General features: G+C 53.6%; 1 protein-coding gene across 1 annotated transcript; it reads right to left on the bottom strand.

The window, feature by feature from the left end:
- Positions 1-92: 92 nt before the first annotated feature.
- Positions 93-15,016, bottom strand: LOC117881573 (dimethylaniline monooxygenase [N-oxide-forming] 5-like). Its single transcript, XM_034778984.1, has 5 exons — positions 14,742-15,016; positions 14,135-14,297; positions 12,621-12,763; positions 8,043-8,242; positions 93-450 (listed from the first exon to the last, which is right to left on the bottom strand). The coding sequence occupies exons 1-5, from the start codon at positions 14,955-14,957 to the stop codon at positions 93-95; spliced, it is 1,080 nt and encodes a 359-aa protein (XP_034634875.1). The 5' UTR covers positions 14,958-15,016.
- Positions 15,017-15,966: the final 950 nt, after the last annotated feature.

The raw sequence follows: 15,966 nt of genomic DNA on the forward strand, positions 1-15,966 counted from the left end.
CTGTCCACCTGAACAGCACTGGCTGTAGGATTTCCTTGGAAATGTCTGTGCTTTCTTTGCCCAGCAGGCTAGACTATTTCCTGCATTTTGGTTCACGTACCCTTGAACACACGTGTGGCCCAGTGACCCCGGAGTTCGGCAATGGGCATGAGGGGCCCAAATGGTTGGATGAGGCCAATGAAAACCAGAGTTGGCTTCTCCAGATTAGGGAAGACAAATTTATACAGGGAGACCTGGTTTTCGACCACTTTGACACAATCCCCGAGGAAGGAGAAAGAGAAGCTGTATCCTGTAGCAAAGATAACCACATCAAGGTTGTCCTCTCTGGTTCCATCTTTGAAGATGGCGCTGGTTGTGGCGAACTCCTTGATGTTCGGTTTCACAAGCACCTTGCCAGAGATTATGCGGTTTGGCAGATTGTCACTGGCGGTTGGGTGCACGCTGGAAAACCTGAATGGCACAGAAAGAGATACAATAAATGTCAAGGAGGCTGCCAGGAGAGAGGAGAAAAAACAGTTACTCACCGTTTTATAACTGTTATTCTTTGAGATGTGTTGCTCATGTCCATTCCATTGTAGGTTATGCGCATGCCCACGTGCGCGGCCATCAGAGTCTTTTGCCTTAGTGGTACCCATAGGGCCAGCTGTGGCACCCTCTGGAGTGCCATGCTCATGGCGTGGTATATCAGGTGCTGTCAGCCCTGCGCCCTCTCGGTTCCTTCTTGCTGACAACTCCAACAGAGGAACAGGAGGGCGGGTAATGGAATGGACATGAGCAACACATCTTGAAGAACAACAATTACAAAAAGGGGAGTAACAGTTTTTTCTTCTACGCGTGCTTGCTCATGTCAATTATAGGTGACTCATAATCAGAATCCCAGGAGATGAGCTCGGAGTTCACAGTCATGCAGATTGGAGTACTGCTGTGCTGAAACCAGCATCACCCTAAGCCTGCTCAACCAGCGTATAATGCGAGGCAAACCTGTGGATGGACAACCAGGTATGGAAAATTTCCTGGATCGGCACCTGAGCAAGCAAGGCCACTGCCGAGGCCTGAACCCTAGTGGATTGGACCATCACAATTGGTGGCGGGGGCACCTTCGCCAGCTCATAGCAGTAGCAGATACAAGCCGTGATCCACGATGAGATCCTATGGGTGGATACTAGACAACCCTTCATTCAGTCTGTGACAGCAATAAATAGCTGCTTAGGCTTACGGAACGGCTTCGTTCTCTCTATGTAGAAGGCCAGATCCTGCCTAACATCCAAGGTGTGCATTCTGTGCTCCTCATCCGTCGCATGAGGCTTCGGGCAAAGGACCGGAAGATATATGTCCTGATTCGTGTGAAACTGGGAGACAACCTTGGGCAGAAAAGCTGGGTGCGGATGCAGCTGGACCTTGTCCTTATAGAAGATTGTATGTGAACGCTTTGATCTCGGACACCCTACGGGCTGAAGTTATAGCGACCAAAAAGGAGACCTTCCAGGATAACAGAAGGGAGCAGGAAGTCAGGGGCTCAAAGGGGGGTCCCATGAGCTAGGAGAGCACAAGATTCAGGTCCCAAGGAGGGACTGGGTCCTGGACATGCGGGCAAAGGCACTCCAGACCTTTCAGAAACCGTGCTGTCATGGGATGGGTGAAGACCAACCTGCCTTGAAATGGATGTTGGAAAGCCGAAATGGACGCCAGGTGCACCTTGATCAAGGACAGCGACAGGCCCTGTAGCTTCAGGTGTAGCAAATAGTCCAGGACATCCTGCAGGGGGGCCTCCTCCACCCGGATACAGGGATCTGTGGCCCAACATGTGAACTGCTTCCATTTCGATACATAGGTAGCCCTGGTGGAGGGCTTCTTGCTGGGCCTATTGGATACCAGTGGAACACTGCCGCTCAGCCATGCAGAAACCAGGCCGCCAGATGCAGTGCCACCAGGTTTGGGTGCAACAGATTGCTGTGGTTCTGGGACAGTAGGTCCGGCCGAAGAGGCAACTATAAGAGGGTGGCTGCTGAAAGGCTCAGGAGCATGGCGAACCAGTGCTGATGAGGCCATGCCAGGGCTATGAGGGTGACTGAAGCTTTGTCTCGCTTCACCTTGAGCAGGACCCTGTGGATCAGCGGCACCAGCAGAAGGCGTACATGAGTGCTCCTGACCACGGGATCAGGAAGGTGTCTGATAGGGAGCCTTTGTCCCTGCCCTGCAGAGAACAGAACATGTGGCACTTCTTGTTATATCTGGATGTGAACAGGTCCACCTGGGGAGTCCCCCACCTTCAAAGACTAGGCTGACCACCTTCAGGTAGAGTGACCATTCGTGGTGAGACGAGAAGGTCCTACTGAGGCGATCCACCAGGACGTTCTTGGTACCGGGCAAGTGGGCAGCCATCAAATGAATGTCGTGCTGCACACAAAAGTCCCAAAGGCTGAGCTCTTACCAACAGAGGGCTGAAGACCTGGTGCCGCCCTGCCTGTTGATGTAGTACATTGTGGCAGTATTGTCCATCAGAACCTGCACTACCTTGCCTTCCAGGCAGGGCAGGAAAGCCTGGCATGCCAGGCGTACTGCTCTGAGTTCCCTGACAGTGATATAAAGAGCAATGGCCCTTGGTGCTGAGGTTGCCCAGATGAGCCCCCCAGCCCAGGTCCGACGCGTCTGAGACCAAGGTGAGTGAGGGCGACAGGGTCGCAAAAGGGACTCCCCACAGCACTGACCTGGAATCCCACCACCAGTTGAGCAATGAGAGGACGTGGCTTGGCACCATGACCACCTGGTCCAGGGGGTGCTTGCTTGGAATGTAGACTGAGGCCAGCCACGTTTGTAGGGGTCTCAGATGAAGCCAGACGTGGCTTACCACATAGGTGCACGTGGCCATGTGGCCCATCAGGCGCATGTGGGCCGTGGTGAGCAGTTGGTTCTGTATGTGGGCAATCAGGTCTGACACAGCTTGAAAAAGCGCTTCTGGCAGGAATGCCTTGGCCCGCCTGGAGTCAAGAACTGCACTGACGAACTCTATGCATTGACCTGGTGCTAACATGGATTTTTCTGTGTTTATTAGGAGACCCAGGTCGCAGCAGGTGGAGTGCACCAGATCGAGGCTCCTCTGGACCTCCTCTGGAGACCTGCCCTTGATGAGCCAATCATTGAGATACAGGAAGATCTGGACCCCTTGATGCCTCCAGTAAGCCGCCACCGGTGCCACGCATTTCGTGAACACCCTGGGGGCCGAGGACAGGCCAAAGGGCAGCGCTGTAAACTGGAAGTGGTGCCCTGCCACTATAAAGTGCAGGAAACGTCTGTGCCCTGGGAAGATAGAGACATGAAAGTAAGCGTCTTTTAAGTCTAGAGTGGCGTACCAGTCCCCCTGATCCAGAGAAGGGATGATGGAGGCCAGGGATACCATGCAGAACTTCAACGTCAGCAGAGACTTGTTGAAGCCCTGCAGGTCCAGAATGGGTCTGAGCCTCCCTTTTGCCTTCGGGATTAGGAAGTAGCAGGAGTAGAATCCTCCCTTGCATATCCCGAAGAACCTCCTCCATGGCCCCGAGGTGTAGGAGGTTCTCGACCTCCTGAACAAGGAGTTGCTCATGAGAAGGGTCCCTGAGAAGGGATGAGGAAGGGGGGGGAAGGAGGGGCAGCCAAAAATTGCAGGGTGCAGCCCCAAGCCACTATGTGCAATGGGCCGAAGTAACCCGCGACCAGGCCGAGCAATAAGAGAAAAGGCGGTCAAGGAAGGGGCGGGAAAGATCCAGGCAGTTGGCTGGTGTGTTGCTCCCCAGTGCACCCTCAAAATGAGCGCTTCTGGCCCCCCTGGTGTTTCACCAGGCCAGGCTGTGCAGGAGATCGGGACAACCAGGGGCGGCGGCGGTTGAATCCAGTGTCCCTTTTCCTTGTAGGACCCTGCCGAGGCAGACACTGGGAGGTGGGGGGAGGCCGGAACTGAGGCATGTGCATCCCCAGGGAGCGGAGGGTCGCCTTTGTGTCCTTTAGGCCGTGCAGATGCACATCTATTTGGTCATAAAACAGGCCGACACCATCAAACGGAAGATCCTGGATCGGGGCCTGCATTTCCTGGGACAGGCCCGTGTTCTGAAACCAGGAGCTGCACTGCATGACCACTGCTGAGGTGACCACTCGGGGAGCTGAATCAGCGGTGTCCCAGGCCATCTGGAGAGAAGACAGAGCAGCCACAGTTCCTTTCTCCACTAGGGTGGCGAATTCCTGGGCTGCTTCCTGGGGCATAGAGTCCTTGAACTTGAGAAGAGAGCCCCACAAGTTAAAATTGTAGCGGCCCAAGAGGGCCTGGTGATTTGCCACCCTAAACTGGAGGCTAGCTGTAGAATAAATCTTCCGGATGAATAAGTCCAGTCCTTTTGCCTCTTTTATTCTTAGGGGTAGAACTGGCGGGCCCGTTTGTCCCGTTCATTGGCCACCGACACGACCAATGAACCCAGTGGCAGATGAGTATATAAGTACTCGAACCTCTTTGTGGGGCTGAAGTACTTCTTTTCCACCCTTTTCAAGGTGGGCAGGATGGAGGACGGGGTCTTCCAGGTGGCCTTGGTGATATTCAGGACCCCTTCGTGAACCAGGAGTGTGACCTGGGTTGGGGCGGATGAAGAGAGCACCTTAAAAAGCGTGTCCATCTGCTCCTCCATCTCCTCCACTCTGAGGTCCAAGTTAGCTGCCACCTGCAGAGCAGAGCCTGATGCTCACAGAAATTGTCCGGTGGCCTATCTCTGGACGGTCCCACTACCGCTTTGTCTGGGGAGGAGGAAGATGACTGTATGGCTGGGGAGGGCGGCCTTGGGGTAGGTACTGGTTCCTCATCTGAGGCAGTCACTGGGCCCAATGCCGCAGCTGCTGTGGGCGCCGCCTATGGTCTGTCTGATGTGGTGACTGAGGGCTGGTGGGAGTGGAGCACCAGCATGACAGGAATGCCCCATGCGTTCCAATATGGTCATTGGGTTGGTCACTGGCTTTGGTGTCAGGTTGGCACCAATGCCACTGATGTGCCCTCTGGAGCCCATTCACGCTGTCTGGGTGAGGGACTGAATTGCGCCTCCGAGCCTGAGAAATCGTCTCCTTTTGGCGACGAGGGTGGGGCTGTGGAGGCTTGAGTCTGAAGGCGCATGGTCACCGCTGGAGACCGGGATCAATCTGACCAGTGCTGGGGGTAGGCGGAGTGGCGTCGTGTCAGGAAGCGTCCTCGAGATCTCACAGGGAGCCTTAGCCGGGTCCTTTGCCACATGCGGCAGAGGTGCTGTGGACTCTCCCGGTGCCAGGCCCTTGGAGGGGGCTGGTTGCACTACTTGCTTAGGCCCTTTACCGCTCCCCGGAGTTGGTGGAGGGTTCATTCTGGGGGAGGAACCCCCGTGGCCGAACCCTTCAACAGGTCCGGAGTGGGCATAAGGCCTGAACAGGGTCCTTTGCCAGGAGCCCCTTTGTTGGTCTTGGCTGATGCCATCTTCTTAGGCTTCCTGTTTGGTGACGGGGATCAGTGCCGGGAGGACCTTGGTGCTGGAGGTGCGCTATGCACCGAAGTTGAAGTGCTGGGTGCCGGTTCAGGCTGCACTGGCTCCAAAGCTGGACACAGGGCAGCCTGCATCAGGAGGGCCCTGAGGTGGATGTCGCACTCCTTCTGAGTCTGTGGACGAAAGTTCTGGCAGATACGACAATGCTCCTTTATATGGGTTTCCCTGAGGCACTGCAAACAACTCCTTGTGTGGGTCACTAACGGGCATTGGCCTGTTACATGACAAGCAGGGCTTGAAACCTGGAGATCGGGGCATGCCCCACCACCACTGGAGTGAAGTCCCCGCTGCAACACTATCTAACTAAATACTTAACAGGTACTTAACTACTAACTAACAATGCTTAAAACTATCTACAGAGAAGCACAGGGCTAAACAGAAGAAGAAAAACCACTGACCACTTGCGATGCAAGGGACAAAGGCTCTCCGACTGACCACCACGGGTGGTAAGAAGGTAGGTAGCTAGGCAGCATGTTGGCAGAAGAAGCTGACAAATGTAAGGTGATGTGCATTGCAAAGAATAATCTGAACTACTCATAAACAAGGCTGGGGTCTAAATTAACTGTAACCGCTCTGGAAAAAGATGTGCGCCACATTGCGCACCACTCGATGAAAACCTCTTCTCAATGTGCAGCAGTGCTTGAAGCAGCAGGTAGTATTAGAGAGCATAAGGAATGGCCTGGAAAATACTGACTTGATCTGCAGTTCTGTATGGCAGGGCCGTGCCCTTAGCTAGAGTCCTGGGTTCAGTTCTGGTTTCCATCGCCAAAAAGACTGAACAGAAACCGAGGGGTGCCAGAGACAGGTGATGAGAATGGTTAAAGGCATGAAATTGGTCCAGAAAGAGAGAGAATTAACTGAGTGAGACTGTTTAGACATCACTAAGGCTACAATTTTATCATGGAGGTTGCGGAAGTCACGGAATCTATGACTTCCAGAGACATCTGTGACTTCAGCCCTCTGTGGTTGGGAGCTGCGGGGTTCCCCTGCCGCCCACCACAGTTTGGAGCTTGGGTGGCCCCACTGCCCAGGTGTCCCATAGCTCCCGGCCACCGCAGGGGGACCCTGGAGCTCTGAGCTGGGGACCCATGCAGGCGGTGTGGGGATGCTGCAGCTCCCCATTTTGTCATGCATATTTTTAGTAACAGTCATGGACAGGTCATGGTCTTCCATGAAGTTTTCTTTATTGACTGTGACTAGTCCGTGAGTTTTACTAAAAATATGCATGACAAAATGTTAGCCTCAGACATCACAGCTCCACAGAGCTTCCCACAGCTGTCCCCAAACCGGCTCCAGCTGCGGGGAGATGGGGGCTCGGAGCTGCAGCCCTGACATGGTAAGAGCTGCGGAGGTAGCTGTGTGGAGTCGCAGCTCCTCCATCTGCCCTGGCGGTGGGTTCCAGTGGGTGGAGACATGGGATGGGGGCTGCTCTCCTTGGGCCCCCCACACAGCCCAGGTTAAAGCCGCATGGACATCTATGAGGGGCCTGGTTCTCTCCACCTGCCTTGAGTGGGGAGCCTGGGGGGCGGAGACATGGGCAGGGGGCTGCTTTCGGCTCCCTGGCCCTGCTCCAGCTTCCCACTTGGCCGGGGCCTCAGGGGGAAGAGGAGGGGAAGGGCCCCTCACTTTAGGGATGGCTCTGACGCCCTTGCACTTTTTAAAGTAGCACTTGGTAATCTGATGAAACTGACATTGCCACAAAAAGTTCTCTGCCTCTTGTCGAGGTGGTTTTATTTTGTCGTCAAAGCAGGAAAGTTTTGTTGGCGTGCACACTTCCGCTGTTTTGTCGGCAAAAGCTGCAGAAGAAGGGTGTTTGCTGTAGGGTAGCTGTGGGAATAAGATCTAGGTCCCAGGTGAGGCAAATGCTGACAGATTTGGCACAGCAGCAGCAGCAATGCGAGCTGGGCCCCTGGTGATGAACAGATATTGGCTTGGGGATCTGGCACAGCAATGGGATCGAACCCAAACCCTAGAGACTCTAGCTCAGGGTGGGCAAACTACGGCCTGCGGGCCGGATCCAGCCCCTCAGGGCTTTGGATTCGGCCTGCACCGCCACCGGCACCACATCCTTGCAGCGCCCCAGACGGGGTGGGGGTGGGGGAAGGGCTCCGTGCGTTGCCCCTGTGTCTAGGCAGCGCCCCCCGCAGTTCCCATTGGCCGGGAACAGGGAACCACGGCCAATGGGAGCTTCGGGGGAGGTACCTGGACGTGCTCCATCCTGCATATTGCACCCCCTCCCAAACCCCACACTCCCTCCCACACCCCAACCCCAAGCCCCGGCCCTGCATACCCTTTCCCCACCCAGATGTGTCCCTCGACCCAAAATGTTTGCCCATCCCTGCTCTAGCTGCAGGTTTGCTTGAGCCCATACATTCTGCCATGGGAGCTGGACCTCTCTCCAGTGCTTGACACATCCCAGCTCTCCACTCTCCTGTGGAATCCATGTGCAAGGATGTGAGGAGGCTGTGTGGGCACAATGAAGATGACCCTTCCCCTCCTGGCTCCACAGCTCACCTGTGTGCAGGCTGCAGGCCATAGATTGCATGGTTGAATTTTGCATTCAGTTTCTTTTCTGTAAAGTAGTTAAGCAGGGATAGAGGCACAATGCGCAAGAGGAATTCTATATAGCGAGTGACATAAATTGTGTCCATGGGGTACCCTTCTTCTCCAATCCAATCAAGTATCCATGCACCCTGCCTGGTGCTAAGGAAGATCTGAAAGAGGGAGAAAGAAGAGCTGTTGGAAACCACAGGCCTTCAAGTGACTTGCCAAGAGCCTCTTTGGCCAAGAGCCATTCTCATGACAGCGAACGGTTCACTTCTATATGTGTTTCTTTATAATTAAGGCTGCGAGTCTGTCATGGAGGTCACGGTTTCCATGACTTTCTGGGATCTCCGTGAATACCACAGCTGCAGTGGCTGGTGTGGCTGACCCGGAGCTGCCTGAGCAACTGGCCCCTGGGCCAGTCACACTGGCTGCTGCTGGGGCTGCTGCTGGCATAGCCCTGGGCAGTGACAGGTGCGGCTGGCCCTGGGGGCCACCGGAGCAGGAGTGATCCCGGGGGCAGCCCCAGATCAGTGATCCTGGAGCAGCAGCAGTGCCCTGGGGATCGCCCCCTCAGAGCAGCAGAGGCAGCCCGCAGCTCCAGGAGCAGCTAAGATTTAGTCATGGGTATTTATAGTAAATGTCGTGGACAGGTAATGGGCCTGTGAATTTTGGTTTATTGCCCTGTGATCTGTCCATGCTTTTTAGTAAAAATATCCATGGCTAAAACTTAGCCTTACTTGTAATTATTAGATAGGGGTGGCATTTAAGTATCTTGATCATATTAAACAAAAAGAGGTTCCCTGCCCCAGAGAAAGAACAGGTGGAGACAGGCAGCCAAAGAAAACAATGAGATAGTGCTGGTCAGCACGATGGCCAGTGGTTTCGGAAAACCAGTTGCCTAATAAGGAGCACAGCAAAGCAGAGTTTTAAGAAGGGATTCACAGATGGTTATGGGAAATTCCTCCCAGAGTGAGGGCAGGATGGGAGAAAGTATGAAGGAGCTTGTTTGGATATTGTGTAAGTGGGTGATGAAAGCTGGCATTATCGGAAGAATGGAGGCCAGTTTGGACACCTCTATAGGTCTAAAAGGGCCCTGACTTTCCCTAAGGGACCATGTCAGCTGGGAATTGGCAGAATGGAGCTGGACTGTGACATGCTCCTCTGCAAGGCTGGGGTGAGGGCAGCTGGTGTAGCAGCTGGCTGCAGAGAGCTCCCCAGCTCCACTAGAAGAACTCTCCTCCAGCGAGCTACAGCTAGAGTCTGGACCTCTTGTGCTGCTCAGGTAGCACCAAGTGGCTGCAACTCAGGGAGATGGAGTAACGTGAACTGTGTCCGGGGCACGTGCCCCGTCCACAACAGAACTGGAATTCAATGGCTGTTTGTTGGGAGCAACATAGACTCAGATAGGGTTACCATATTTCAATAGTGCAAAAAGAGGACACTCCACGGGACCCCACCCCCGCCCCAACTCCGCCCTTCCCTGCCCCCGGCCCCGCCCCAACTCCTCCCCTTCCCCACCCCAACTCCGCCCCCTCCCGAGCACCCCACATTCCTCCTCCTCCGTCCCGCCCCCCGGCTGCTGCGCTGGGGAAGTTGCTTCGGTCCCTGCCGTGGTGGAGAGCGGCAGGAGCCAGGAAAGTTGGAGCCCGGGGAGGAGGCAGTCCCCTTACCATGCCTCCCTATTTTCCCGGACATGTTCGGCTTTTTGGAAATTCCTCCTGGATGGGGATTTGAGGACCAAAAAGCCAGACATGTCTGGGAAAATCCGGACGCATGGTAACCCTACCTCTGACACTCACCTCTCCCTCCACTGGAGGGACTCCCCTGTCCATACCTGTCCTGGGGCCTTCCTTTAAAGGAGCATCCCCATATCAGCGGGGTCTACTTGGAAAAGATAATATTTACTCCCTTGTGTGGCTGAGCTGGGCTGTGACAATCCAACACATCATGAGTACTGTGAGAAATGGGGCACAACACTAACCAAGGCAGTGTCATTTCAGGGCCTGTATGGGCCTCGAAGTTCAAACAAACAAGCTATATAAAGTCCTTTTCTTTACTGGGAAGCCAAATGGAAGTTTTTCTAGAAGGGTATTTTTAGAAATCTCAGTATAATGACAAATTTCAAGCTCAGTTAAATAACTTTTTTGTTCAATGATGCAGAGCACAATTAGTATAGAGACATGAATAGTGAGAGATCCAAGCTGGTTTGCCTGATATTGTATAAAAATGTGTGCAACTTTGATATAGAAGGCCTTACCAAACTAATTATTGAAGCATATGCAAACATCATCGTAGACAGTGACTTGTTTATACTGCTCTATATACTATACCAGTGTTTCTCAATCTGGAAGTCACGATTTATTTGATAATTTATATGGTAAAAATGAGAAAATAAGCAATTTTTCAGTAATACTGTGCTGTGATACTTGTATTTGTATGTCTGATTTTGTAAGCAAATAGTTTTTAAGTGAGGGGTACTCAAGACAAATCAGCCTCCTGAAGGAGGTACAGTAGTCTGGAAACATTGACAACCACTGCTCTAATTGACCTGGATCAAGAATGTCTTTGTTTTACTTTCTATTTCTATTGTAAGGCTATTGGGGTCTCAGAAGGATTTTTTGAATCATGTTTTTAGAAATTTCATAAATGGACCACTGCACTTCCTCCAAATTCATGAGTCTGATGTTTCATTTTTTAAGACCAAAGGTCCCTGCATCTTCTAAGTATTAGAGTGAGTTGTTTTCCAGAAACCCAAAGGTGGAAGCTCATTAGCAATCTATTTGTGTGTAATATATTTTATAGTAACAAATAAAAAGGAAGTCACAACTGGTCTAGTCAAATTTGCTTCCTGTCCTCTAGTCAGGGACATATCTTCCTGCTGTCAACAGTTCTCTCCAGAAACAGCAAAAGAAAGCTCCCAGATCAATCTATGAAACTGAAAAAGGTATTCCCAGAAACACTGAGAAAATGAATGCCAAGGGCTTTTGTTACACTTTACCATGGAGATCAGGAGTGAATGCACCAAACCGAAAACTCACTGCTGTGGAAATAAACACTCAGGGCTAGACTCTGCTTGGAGACAGCAGAATCTGCTACCATTTGCTGCTCTGAGGTGTACAGTGCCTCACAGAGCTGGGGAAAGGAGGCAAGACCACGGCTGGCAGTGCAGGAAAGAGTAAGGTGCATCGCTGGCCTCCCCTCTGTGCTGCTATGGTGCCGAGCACCCCCCTCACCGGGCCCCCCAGGCGGGGGAGGGGGTGAGGTGACACCCCCCACGGTGGGGTCTGTGTCCCTTTAAGAGCAGGGCTGGGCTGGGCTGAGCCGAGCCGGCAGGGGTGGCTCCGCTCCCGGCTGCAGGCTGATACCGGAGCCTGGGCTGAGAGCCAGGCTCGTCTCCTGCACCAGCTCCGGGGGAGGCTTTGCTGCGGCTCTCCCAGTCCCGGCCACCGCACGGTTGCTTGAAGCAGGGCAGGACCCGGTGGGGCCGAGGGCTGAACAGACCCGGCAGGGCAGTGCGGGGGCTGCTGGAGGGAAGCTGGGGAAGGGGTGGCATGGCCTCAACCCCCTGGGGCTGCCTGCCCCGCGGAGGAGGCAGAGGGGCGTAAGCTGCAGCAGGACCCCAGCCCCCCGGGGGAGGGGATCTGGGGCCAGCCCAGGGAGGCAGGAGCAGTCCCGGGGGTGCTGGGCGCGTGCAGGGCAGAGCCCCGGGAGAGCCCCAGCCCCGCGGCGGGCAGCACTGCAGAGGAGGAGCCTGCGCTCCCCGGCGGGCGAGGGGAGCCCCAGGCAGGGGGAGCCGGGCCTCCCGCACCCACCTCTCGCAGCCGCTCCATGCTGCTGCTCCCAGTATCGCTTTCAGCCGGCGCGGCTGCCCTGTCAGCGCTTTTGGATCTTTAAATAGCCGTCCGGTGGGAAATCCCGGACATTTTTAGCTTTTTACAAATTACCCCCGGAGGGCTATTTAAAGACCCAAAAGCCAGACATGTCCGGGAAACCCGGACGTATGGTAACCCTAGATTTATTGGCCTTGCTCACTCAGGTTGTGGGGTATTTTAGCAGATGGTAACCCCTGTAACACAGCAGGTGTGGATTCTCAATTCAGCATTCCCCCAGCGTGGGCTGTAGGCCTGATGTCTCTGACAGGCTCCCTAGGCAAAGCAGAGCGGGTATGAACTTTGATGCATAGCAGATTGAGCAAGTCTGCATGGGTGGGCCTTCCAGATCTGCTCCCCATTCCTCACTGCCCCCCTCTGTTGCCCAGTCTGCTGGCAAACCATTGAAATCAATGGGAATTCCACATGGGGGGGAAAACACAGGAAGTGGAAGATTTCCCCAGTGTGGATTGGAGAGGGGAATGCCCCCCCCCGCTTTTAGCTGCACTCTGACGGGGAGGTGTAGCCATGTGGGGGCACAGCACGAGAGGCCGGGGGGGGGGGGGGGGGGAAGGAAGGGGCAGAGCACTCGGCTGCTGAGTCAGCAGAAGTCACACAGTGATGGGCCACAACATTCTGACTGTTCTGTGCTGTAAAATAATTCCCTAAACCAAACCTGATCTGCGGTGTGGCTGAGCTCCACTGCCAGGTCTGTTCCCGAATTGCCAATGCCGATCACAATGACTCTCTTCCCCGAGAACTCCTGGGGCTTCTTGTAATCCCGACTGTGGAAGTAGCGGCCTTTAAACTTTTCGATCCCTCCAAAGAAGGAGCAGAGCAGCTGTGGGCGTGCCCTATGCCTCCTGCATTGTCCTGGGGGTCTGAGATTCAAGGGAATAGCAGTTTGAAACACTGAGTAAAAAATCCCTTCCCTATCAGTGGAATCAAGGGCCACATCCTTGGCATGTGTGATATCATCATCTGCTTGTTCTCCAGCCAATCAGAGTGCCCAGGAATAGAGAGGACCCCTCGATTTCCAATGCAAGTGACAAGCAGAAAAAAAACATTTTAAAAATGGCTTTCAGGCCTTTGTACAAAATGAAGCAAAGGAGGGTAACTCTGCCCCCACCCTACACACCTTGTGAGTCAGCTTTAAGCCCATGTACACAAGGAAACTGGCCAGTTAATTACAATGATTGTTATGATTAATAACTAAAATAATCCCTAGCTTTCCATCAGAGGAATTTAGAATGCTTTACAAAGGAGGTCAGTAGCAGCATCCTCATTTTACAGATGGGGAAACTGAGGCACAGGGCAGTGAAGTGATTTGCCCAAGGTCACCCTTGGGCACTTACTAGAGCTAGAGCTGGGAATAGAAGCCAGGTTTCCTGGGTCCCAGGCGCACAAGCGCACACTGCCTTTACTGCTTTTTAACAGGACTCCCGGTCTGGTGGTGATGACAGACTAACAGCATGACAGAGAGTGTGACTCAGTGCTGCGTTCTGCACCTGTGCTGCAAGCAATCTTGACCTAGCTGCACTAGCAGGGCAAGGATTTTCAAAGTAGGTCCCAGAATGAATGGCTGAAAATCAGCATCTAGGGTACTGAAGGCTCCATATCTTAGCAATTAAGCCCTCAACTGTCTTAGCAAATCAGCCCTGGATGGTGGAACTCAGTTTCTCATCGGGGATGGTATGCCACTGTAGTGATCTGGTCCTGGATTTGCTTTCCTTGCACGTTTGATCCCTCACCACCACTGTGAGTCACTGCTGGATCAGCAGCCCTGGAGACTCAAGTCCTTTAGTGACCCCTTGCAGGTGCAGCAGAGGCAGAGGCATGTAAAATTTGCCCCACCATACTCCTCCTCAGGTACAACACAAGCCTCAGACCTGTGAGATATCCACACACATAGCACCCCTGCCCCAGGTTCCACAGTGCTCAGCATTGGGTTAACTCAGCTCCCAGTGATGTCCATGGAAAGAGAGTTGGGTCAATGCTGAGTGCTCTTGTAAATGCTGCCTCCAGGACAGACCTGTGCATCCACCAGGAGCCTCTGCAGACCTGCCGCCGTCTCCATCAGGAAACCCCTCTGGTCCCAGGCCACATGAGGGGATTGGAACTAGAACATAATGTATGGCGATGCAGAGAGACATAAAGGGTTTAGTATTAGTTTTGTACTTCGCATCCTACCTGGGAAGGAGTCCAGTGGCAGATGGGCGTTGGTGTGATGGCCGGTGCAAACCATGACTCCATCGAAGACAGCTGACTCCTGCTTCCCCGCAGTCTCCGTGACAATGTCCCACTGGCCCGTAGTGGAGAAATCCGGGCGTTTTGTCACACTGACCACAATGGTCTGGAAGGAAAAGGGCACTCAGAGCTGGCACCAGGGAATTTCATCCGTTCCCTTGGAACGGAGCCCCTGACACTAACCTCCTCCGCATGCCAGAGTCAGCAACCCAGACAGACAGCACAAGGCCAGTGCACAGCTGGGATCAGTAGCAGGAGGCCAGCTGGGCTCTGCTGGGTTTTGCCTCATGGCCTCTGTGGCTCACTGGCTCCCACAGGGAATGGGGCTATGGTGGTTCCTGGGAGCTGGGCTGTAACTTCCGCCGGGCAGCCCCCAGACAAAAGGAGGTCCCAGAACAGCTTGTCTGGCTCTCTCTGCTCCATGAGTGTGAGGTGTTTCCTCAGCAGGAGTGGGGATTCTTTCATCTAGATTTGGCACACCTGTGTGTGCATGTGCACACACACACGCAACACAAACACACAGAGTCCTACCCGTGCTCGCTGGGCCAGCTCTCCTCCCCTTGAAGTGAATGTATTTCAGAAGGTCGAAGTAGTCAGCGTACATGCGGAAAAACTCCATGATTTTGGAGTTGTGCATGTAGTTGGGGAAATCATCTGGGATGGGGAAGTCACTGAAGCACATTATCTCCTTGGAGGTGCTGATGATGAGAGATTTGTAGATGCTGGCCCTGCCCTCTTCGGGATTCTCCTGCAGGGAGCAGAACATTATAGAGTGTAACACCTGCCATGTGACCTCCCACAAAGTAAAGCTCTAGAAATCCAGTAACAAGGCCCCCTTACAGATGGTGAATGACAGTCACACAGAAGTTTGTTCTTGTCACATGAGATTAGCACGGGGTGCAGTGGGAACACAATGACGTTTCTTTAAGTGCATTGGAAATCCTGCTGCAATCCTACACACACCCTATGGAGATGACTCCCTTACGTACATGCCAGCTACTCACTGGCATGTATCTATCAGCATAAACATTACGATAGCCAAAACTCAGGGGAGTCTGGTCATCTTCAAAACTAAGCAGCTGTAGCCAGCACTGAGCGGGAAGGCAGGGCAGCAGAAACAAGATGTAACATGGATGTGAAGGACAGAGGGGGGCCTTCTTTAACTCACACCTTCGGCACGTTGGTTACGCCACTGTGGGCTCCCTCACACATTAGTAAGGGCCTGATCCAAAGCCCCTAGGGTCAGTGGAAAGAGTCCCATTGACTTCATTGGCCTTTGGGTCAGGCCCGTAGCAGGTGCACTGAGGCCTAAGGGAGCTTGAAGCCTGGTCTCTATGAGAATGTTTATACAAACTCTTCCCCCATGGCTAGAACCGGCTCAGCAGCACCTGGCTCCTACAGCCCTTTTCAGTGCCACACCGATTATACCAGCTGCATTGGGGCTCCCAGGGGGGATATGTGCAGCACAGCTGAACTGGTGTTAGCAGCACTGGAGATGTTTGTACAGCTCCCTAGCACGGTAAGGCTGTGGTGGAGTCTGACACATGGCTACTGGCCCTGCATTGTTTTGCTGCTAAGCAGAGGTTGGAGCATGCAGAGAAATGCTTGTCGAGAATGTTCTCCCGGGGGAAAGGCTGGAAACACTTTCATTTCTACCCCACCAAGCGAGTCAGGATTGAGAGAAACTTGGACCCACCTCAAATCGCCAGAGCCCTCCAATGTCGCCACTTCTCTCGAAGGAGGTGGACTCCAGCCCCTCGTCCAAGCAGCATTTA

This window comes from Trachemys scripta, chromosome 8 (genome assembly GCF_013100865.1).
Source record: "Trachemys scripta elegans isolate TJP31775 chromosome 8, CAS_Tse_1.0, whole genome shotgun sequence".
NCBI lineage: Eukaryota > Metazoa > Chordata > Testudines > Emydidae > Trachemys > Trachemys scripta.

Bases quoted from the DNA above. Each gene is read 5' to 3' on its own strand.
- LOC117881573 (XM_034778984.1), bottom strand. From the start codon at position 14,957: ATGTTCTGCTCCCTGCAGGAGAATCCCGAAGAGGGCAGGGCCAGCATC. The intron at 14,298-14,741 runs GCTGGCCCAGCG...TTTTCCTTCCAG, and splicing joins TTCACTTCAAGGGGAGGAGA to ACCATTGTGGTCAGTGTGAC. The intron at 8,243-12,620 runs GTTTGGTTTAGG...TCCCTCTTTCAG, and splicing joins TCAGCCACACCGCAGATCAG to ATCTTCCTTAGCACCAGGCA.